The 7,851-nt window shown below is 37.0% G+C and overlaps 2 protein-coding genes across 2 annotated transcripts; one reads left to right on the forward strand and one right to left on the reverse strand.

Annotated features, from left to right (window-relative positions):
* Positions 1–1,018: 1,018 nt before the first annotated feature.
* Positions 1,019–3,685, forward strand: LOC139817549 (uncharacterized). The gene is made up of 4 exons (XM_071785746.1): positions 1,019–1,159; positions 1,299–1,387; positions 1,465–2,227; positions 2,298–3,685. Exons 3-4 carry the CDS (start codon positions 1,580–1,582, stop codon positions 2,997–2,999), a joined length of 1,350 nt encoding a protein of 449 aa, XP_071641847.1. The 5' UTR covers positions 1,019–1,159; positions 1,299–1,387; positions 1,465–1,579; the 3' UTR covers positions 3,000–3,685.
* A 1,463-nt stretch (positions 3,686–5,148) lies between these two features.
* Positions 5,149–7,031, reverse strand: LOC139817550 (uncharacterized). Its single transcript, XM_071785747.1, has 4 exons — positions 6,926–7,031; positions 6,617–6,803; positions 6,166–6,452; positions 5,149–6,044 (listed from the first exon to the last, which is right to left on the reverse strand). The coding sequence occupies exons 2-4, from the start codon at positions 6,649–6,651 to the stop codon at positions 5,905–5,907; spliced, it is 462 nt and encodes a 153-aa protein (XP_071641848.1). The 5' UTR covers positions 6,652–6,803; positions 6,926–7,031; the 3' UTR covers positions 5,149–5,904.
* Positions 7,032–7,851: the final 820 nt, after the last annotated feature.

Below are 7,851 nucleotides of genomic sequence, written 5' to 3' on the forward strand. Positions count from 1 at the left end.
CTTTCTCCATAAGTCGCTCAAAAGTAGCAGGGGCGTTGCAAAGACCGAAAGGCATAACCGTGAATTGCCACAAACCGTTTCCGCAAGAAAAAGCGGTCTTTTCTCGATCCTTAGGATCAAGAGACACGGTAGTGTCTCGCGCCAAGTACACGCGGAGCGAGACCGACCGTGACTCTTTTACGCGACGCGACGGGTTGCGAGTACCCGAGATGTTGAGATCTCTATAACGAGTGAACGGATCAAGTTCTAAGTAGGCTTGATCGATAGCTTGGGGTCCAATTAGGGAGGGGGGGGGTTTCTCTCATAATATTCTGCTACGTGCCCTACGAGCGGAGATATTGCGACGCAAAGTCCAAATGTGAAAATTTTTTATTAAGATACGTCGTCGTCGTCGTCGTCGTCGTCGTCTACGTCGACCGCTCTTTATAACATACATGTAACAAACAGAGAACGTCACTTTCACTTTTTCGACACTGGCGGCGCAGGTATCGCCAGTTTCGATATCGCGCGCGTATTTCGAAATTAGGTCGATAGACTTATCGGTCAGGAGGAAGATTTCTATTTAGGTAAATTAGGTAATATATAATATATATTGAGTCAACGGAAAAGAAGGTTCTCTACGCTTGGCAGAAAGTGCCGCTAGGGAATTTTTAAGTCGATTCTTATGAATCAAGCTTGATATAATATATATTAAGTCAACGGAAAAGAAGGTTCTCTACGCTTGGCAGAAAGTGCCGCTAGGGAATTTTTAAGTCGATTCTTATGAATCAGGGTGCCGTTACATGCGGCGTAACTTGCGTAAAGCGTAACCTGCGTATCCTAGTGATTTAAGAGAAGTTACGTCCATGATGCATCAAGGTTACGTCATTTTCTAGCCTGGGTTTACATGGAGCGTATTTCGCGCAATGCGTAACTAATACAACCAATTGGAGATCAGAGTTACCGTTGTATCCTTCAACAGAAATACAAAACTGATTTGCGATTGGTTCTCGCAACTTACGCATTGCGCGAAATACGCTCCATGTAAACCCAGGCTAGAAAATGACGTAACTTCTCTCTCTGCATCTGCACTTGAAATTGGTTATGCCAGACTCGGAGGTTATGTGTGTTCTTTCATCTCAACCTCCACCAGATGACATGAAGAAAATTGCCATATGATGTAAGATTTACATATAAAATATGTTATTATTCAAATAATTTATACAATTATATTTTATATATATAAGAGAATGTGCTCTAAATTTGTGAAAATAAGAACTCTACATGTAAGATATTTTCATTGTAATATATACTTTCAGCCTGATATGCTAAAATGGGATAATCACCGTCACAGAGCGAACCAGCGTGAATCACGTTGAACAAATTTATTGTTAATGTGGACTTAATGGTGAATGATTTATAATAACGACAATAACGTATCGAAATATGTGTATTGCAGCAATAACATTGCTGTCTAATTTTCAGGACCATTACAAACTGCTGACTACGATTTAGATATACCCCGACAAATCCCAGTATTCTGCGTGAGTGGGAAAGTAGTGAGGATACCGTGTGATCTCCAGATTAAACAGTTGATTTAATGTACAAGATGGAATTGAATCAAATAGATCCTGACCTGATATTAATCGTTATATGGAAACGATGGCTAAAGTGGAAGAAGATGAAACAAACGCGTCAACAACGGAAAGTTGGGAAACGTCGTATACTAAAACTGTTTGTAATATGGAAACTGATGGTGTTGCAAGAGGAAAACGCTCGTCACAGAATATGGGTGCGCCCGATATTCAGAGAAAGACAAAGGTTATTCCAGGGTGCCAGTGAAAATTTGGTCAGAGAAATGGAATTTCAAGACCACGAAATGTTCTACAATTATACTAGAATGTCCAGAGAGATGTTTGATGAGTTAATGGTCATTGTTGGGCCATTCATTGAAAAACAATGTGTCGTCCGAGATCCAATACCAGCCCGTACCCGGCTTTTAGTATGCCTGCGTTATTTAGCGTCTGGGGACACTATGGCTTCAACTGCTTATGCTTTTCGAATTGGAATAAGCACTGTCTCAAAAATTATTTCTGAGACATGCGAAGTATTATGGAATACTCTCCACGAATCAGTTTTCCCTGAAATAAATGAAGAGAATTGGTTGAAAATCGCGAATGATTTTGAGACGAAGTGGAATTTTCCGCACTGTATTGGTGCGATAGATGGGAAGCACGTAGTAATACAGGTGAGTCGATGTTAAGATAATGTATTTTATATTTACTTTAAGAGATAAAAATTGTAATTTTCCATTTCAGTCACCTCCTCGCAGCGGCTCAACGTTCTACAATTACAAGGGAAATCACAGCATCAGTTTACTAGCGGTTTGTGATGCCAACTACTGTTTCACACTAGTTGACATTGGTGCGGAAGGCAGACAGAGCGATGGCGGTATCTTCGCGCATTCAAACTTTGGCCAACGATTCGAAAGAAACCAAATGAATTTGCCAGAACCGAGACCGATTGAGGCTTCTGGGCCCGCATTACCGTTTGTGTTAGTAGCGGATGAGGCATTCGCTTTGACTCGTTACATGATGCGACCGTATCCACGAAGCGGACATCTGAACCGTCAAAGAAAGATATTCAATTACCGTCTCAGTCGAGCACGAAGAATGATCGAAAGCGCTTTCGGCATTTTGGTAGCAAAATGGCGAATTTATCGTCGATCGATAATTGCATCTGTTTCTACTGCAGTCAAAATTGTTCAAGCGACTATATGCTTGCATAATTTTATTATCCAAAAAGAAAACAAATTGCCACTCTCTGAAAGGCATTATATAGGCATGCTCAACGAAGAGAGAGCCGTGATAAACGGTGCATTACAGGAAGTGAACGACGCAGGCAGAACTAACGCCCACGCCCGAATTGCCTCTAGAAATCGAGACGATTTCGCTGCATATTTCGAAAACAGCGGGGCAGTACCCTGGCAGTGGGAAAAAGGTCTACTCGACGATTTCTAATTGAAAAATCGAGAATTTGATCAAGTCTCTATCAGAATTTGCAACTTGCGATCAGGAACCTACCAAGAATTTTCCGACAAGGACTGCAAAACATAACTCTGAATTTAAAAGACGCTACATTAGGTCCTCCGAAGAACTCAAAGCACTTCCCACGAATGTCAGAGACTTTTCCTATTATCGCTCTCTAACGTTAATGCGTCCTTCCTACCTGGTATTTGGCTGTAAACTTATTTTCGCTGTTGACTTAAAACCTATCGAACTTTCCTCGTTACGTCAGATTTCATCGACGGCTAAACGACGTCGTAGAGTAAAATCGGCGTGAGAATGAGACTGCACTTAGAGCGTGAAAACCTTTTACGCGTAATCGCCGATATATTCGTAAAAATAATAAAACAAATTTTGATAGGTATTAGATATAAGTCACTAATTGTAACTGTTATTTATATTATATCTAATATTAAAACGCTAATTAGTTTCATACTCGTGGCACATAGTAATATCGTTATAAGAAACAATAAAGCATTTTAATGACCAAAGCGTAGAATCTGATTTTTTGTTAATTATTCACATTATTCCATTTAATTAAAAGTATACAAAATAATGATTAAATCGAGTGAAATCATCCTTAAAATATCCCTCTTAATTAATGGCATTCATTAATATATCATTGTATATTTGGTAACTTTTTGGACGAAAATATGAATAATTACTTGTTGATAATCTTCACCATTATTTCCATTATCCTCTAATAATCTGATATTATAATTATATTAATAAAAATTATTTGCCCTTCCTAAATTATACTAGATTTATGATTAATAATAATTATTTCAAATTGAAGATCAAAACATTTCACAGCCATTTAATCTATTGCATATTGTCAGGTAACAATTTCTTTATGTTTCACTATCTTTTTTCACATATTTTTACGCTGATTTAAACAGTCTTTTGATGATAGTATTTTGAATATCGTGACAATCCGAACGCGCGAGCAGATTTTTTCAATCGAAAGTATCGTGTACAATTTTAAGCTACTATTGCATTATATACAAATCAATTCAAAATATAAAGGAGCATAAGAGCGTAAAATGTCTAATACGTAAAAATTTTAGACAACCTAATGGTAAATTAGTTTGGCGCCGAGGATTTTATTCGGCAAATATGCCGGCGACCAAGAATTTCCGCACCAGACGCGGAATAATGGTAAAACCGAACCGTGAGCAAATAGTAATATGGGCGGTTTTACGCTAGGAGAAACGGACAGTGCGGCGACTGTTGGTGTGCATCGAAAAAATCCATAAAAATCGCTTTCTCTTTTGTACAAGTGCGGTCCAACGTGGATAAAAATACGATGAACGTGCAATTTTGCCTTCATACTCGCCTTTGTGGTAACCACTTCATACCTTTTCCATCCACCATCGCTACTCGTATTCCTAAAAAGTTTCTACAATGAAAATAAAAATTCGCTCAGTGTACGGAGAACTTAAGACACACGACTTACTGCAAATGCCCCCCAAGTTATATATGTATATTATTCTATTACTATCTACTATACTACATTGTTACTTTCTTTTTTCTCCTTTTTTATTGTAACAGAGCACAAATCGACGTTTTACGAAATTGAGACGAAACGTTAGGGATACGTCCAGTGTCTGATACCTTCAATTATACCTCAACGATTTTTCAAAATTGTATGAGTCATTAGCACCACATAGATGACAGTTTCCAATCGTAAATGACAAATTGTTAGTTTCTACGTTTTTCACGCTGTTAACGCTTTCTCTGCACATTGAAGCTTTTACTTCCACAGCGAGAACAATTGCTAATTAATAGACATTCATGCTGCTCAGGTGATATGCTAGCATTTACTATGCAGGATTTTACTATTTCCCAACGAGAGATGTTATCGTTAATATACACGTTGACTTCCGTAAGTATTGCTCAGAAGCCAAGCTTCTTAACTTTCTCAAGTTGTAAAACATGCTGATATAATTCCAATTTGATATTAACAAGGGGAAGCTTGTGAAATGCGACTTGGGCGATTGTTTTCGTTTCTTCCGAATGAGTGCTGAACTGTGCAACTACATAAAATAAGACAGCGTACTTTTTAAGAATATCTGAAGAAAAAATTATACAGCCATTAAGAATATACAATGCCATTGTTAAACTTTTTATTTCATATGTTTGCGTAAACCAGTACAAAATTTTGAACTAAAACTTATATACTTATATAACTATAATTATTATATTTGTCATCCACCTGTTGAAACGATTATTTTTTTGTAACGTATTGCGTTTTCGCGGATGACTTACAAGTAAGAGCGAGTGCGCTGTGTGTATACGTAATGTATGTATGAATGCCTCTGTATGTAAAACTAATTTGTAATAAATGAAAGGAAACGTTTTTAATTAATATTGCAATTAACGCATCGATTATTCTTTTTTATTCTCACAAGAATCTTCCGTCTCTGCAAGCAACGTTAGAAATCGTATTTCCAGGCGAGCTCTGTCACGATATGGCAACCTTCGCATACCTTCTCCCAATCGAATTAAAAATCCATCTAGCGGATCAGTAGTTTGCGCTGGCTCCACTGTTGAGTCATCCTCTTTCAACGCTTTTATCAACGCTGTTTGCAAATCTTCGCCCTTTTGCTCTAAAACATAATATAAACGTACGAATAAACCGGGCTTACTAATATAGCTGAGTTATATGTTCGCGTAAAGACACGCAATACAAACATTTCTACATTCAACAAGAATGTAGAATTTATATAAAGTAAATTTTAATTGACAACAACCGTACGCTAATTCATTCGTAGGTATTAAACTGATATTTTTGGACATATTAACGATGTTTCCTATTAGTAGATAACACAAATTGACACAAGTATCATTCTGTCTTTGTTCAATATCCAAAGAGCAATAAAGACAGAATAATATTTGTATCGTTAATTGAAAAGCACCCTAAATCGCGATAACTTACTTTCTTTGCAGCGGTTTGCCGGGGGGGTTTATCTAAATCGTAGTCAGCAGTTTGCAATGGTCCTGAAAACAAGACAGCAATGTTATTGCTGTGATACACATATTTCGATACGTTATTATTGTTATTATAAAGCTATTATCGTCAAAGAAAATGAGAGGAAAAACATATAAACAAACTACTAACTTTTCGAATTTGTGGCCGGTATTGGTGAAGTTTTACTGAGGGCTGGCGGTATTTCTGGAGAGACGCTGTCTTCTGTTGAGATTCGCGGAGAAACGAGACATTTTGACAACGAGATTGGTGTTTTTGGAGAAACACGAATGGGAGTCTGCATCGTTGGAGAAGTATGGATAGCAGTCTGAGAAGGAATATCGGTGAACTGTGAAGATGAAGCAACACTATCGTCCTCGTATTGCATAGATGTTGCATATACTTGACTTTCAATAACGTCTGGCATTGAACTGACAGTCCTGAAATAAATAAATAAATATATATATATATATATATATATTTATATATACTTACATACAGCATCCTATATGAGTATGTCGAACATGAAACAAGCTGTATTCTCAATATACTTGACAAATTAAGAAAATGGTATAATTTTGCATATTGAAGAGAAAGAACTTACTGCCGTGTTTCAAGAAAGTCATTCAAGAATGTCATGAGGTCATAAAATCTAAATTTAGATTTCTTTAGTCCACTAATTTTAGCTGCCGATCCACTGGGAATGTAGGCTTTTGCCTTTTTGCGAGCTTTTGCATAATTATCTCGCAGATACTTCCAGCGAGCTTTAGCTTCCTCTGGACCAAGAGCACCTAACAAACATATACACATGTAATGTATAATTGATTTATAACGTATAAAATATCTATATGTGTATTCACAAAAGATAAAACATATAGAGATATAGAGATAGAAATAAATTTAGATATAGTACCTCCTAAAAGATTGGATACTTCTAACCATAACGCATTTTTACGCAAATTTGTTCTCTGAGAAGCAGGTATAGTATAGTCGTAAAGTGCTCTCCTTTCCTTCACAGCCCCAATAGCCCAGTAAAATGACTCGAAATTTGTCGATTTCGAGGAAATAATACTGACTAGGCTGAAACTTTGTAAACAGGCTTGTTTTAGGGTACTATTTAACATATTAAAAGTCCCCACGTGTAGACGCTACGTTGCGGGGAGGGGAGGGTCCAAAAGGTCCCAAAAATCAGTTTTTCGCAAATAACTCGGAAAATATCAACTTTACGAAAATTTATGTAGATATAAAAATTGTAGCTTACAAAATTCCGCACAATTTCGTTTTTTATTCAAGTCTGTACGACCAAGTAGAGCAGAGATAAAATTATTTTTAAAATTTGAAGGAATTAATACTGACTGGGCTGAAACTTTGTAAACAGGCTTGTTTTAGGGTATTATTTAACATATAAAAGTCCCCATGTGTAGACGCTACGTTACGGACAGAGGAAGGTCCAAAAGGTCCAAAATATAAAAAAAAAACCAGTTTTTCGCAAATAACTCAAAAAATATCAACTTTACGGAAATTTATGTAAATATAAAAATTGTAGCTTACAAAATTCCGCACAATTTCGTTTTTTATTCAAGTCTGTACGACCAAATAGAGCAGAGATAAAATTTTTTAAACACCGGTAGTTTTGCGACGCAACAAAAACCCGTACACGCGTCGCGCATTTTTCACTAATATCTCGAAAATGGACTCTCAAATAGAGGCTAACGCGTACGCGCGTCGCGCATTTTTCGCTGATATCTCGAAAATGGACTCTCGAGTCAAGGCAAAACTACCGGTGTTTAAAAAATTCTATCTCTGCTCCATTTGATCATACAGATTTGAATAAAAAAC

Source organism: Temnothorax longispinosus, chromosome 8, assembly GCF_030848805.1.
Source record: "Temnothorax longispinosus isolate EJ_2023e chromosome 8, Tlon_JGU_v1, whole genome shotgun sequence".
In the NCBI taxonomy this organism is placed as follows: domain Eukaryota; kingdom Metazoa; phylum Arthropoda; class Insecta; order Hymenoptera; family Formicidae; genus Temnothorax; species Temnothorax longispinosus.

Bases quoted from the DNA above. Each gene is read 5' to 3' on its own strand.
- LOC139817549 (XM_071785746.1), top strand. From the start codon at position 1,580: ATGTACAAGATGGAATTGAATCAAATAGATCCTGACCTGATATTAATC. The intron at 2,228-2,297 runs GTGAGTCGATGT...TTTCCATTTCAG, and splicing joins GGAAGCACGTAGTAATACAG to TCACCTCCTCGCAGCGGCTC.
- LOC139817550 (XM_071785747.1), bottom strand. From the start codon at position 6,651: ATGACATTCTTGAATGACTTTCTTGAAACACGGCA. The intron at 6,453-6,616 runs GTAAGTTCTTTC...TATTTATTTCAG, and splicing joins GACTTTCTTGAAACACGGCA to GACTGTCAGTTCAATGCCAG. The intron at 6,045-6,165 runs GTTAGTAGTTTG...TCTTGTTTTCAG, and splicing joins ACCGGCCACAAATTCGAAAA to GACCATTGCAAACTGCTGAC.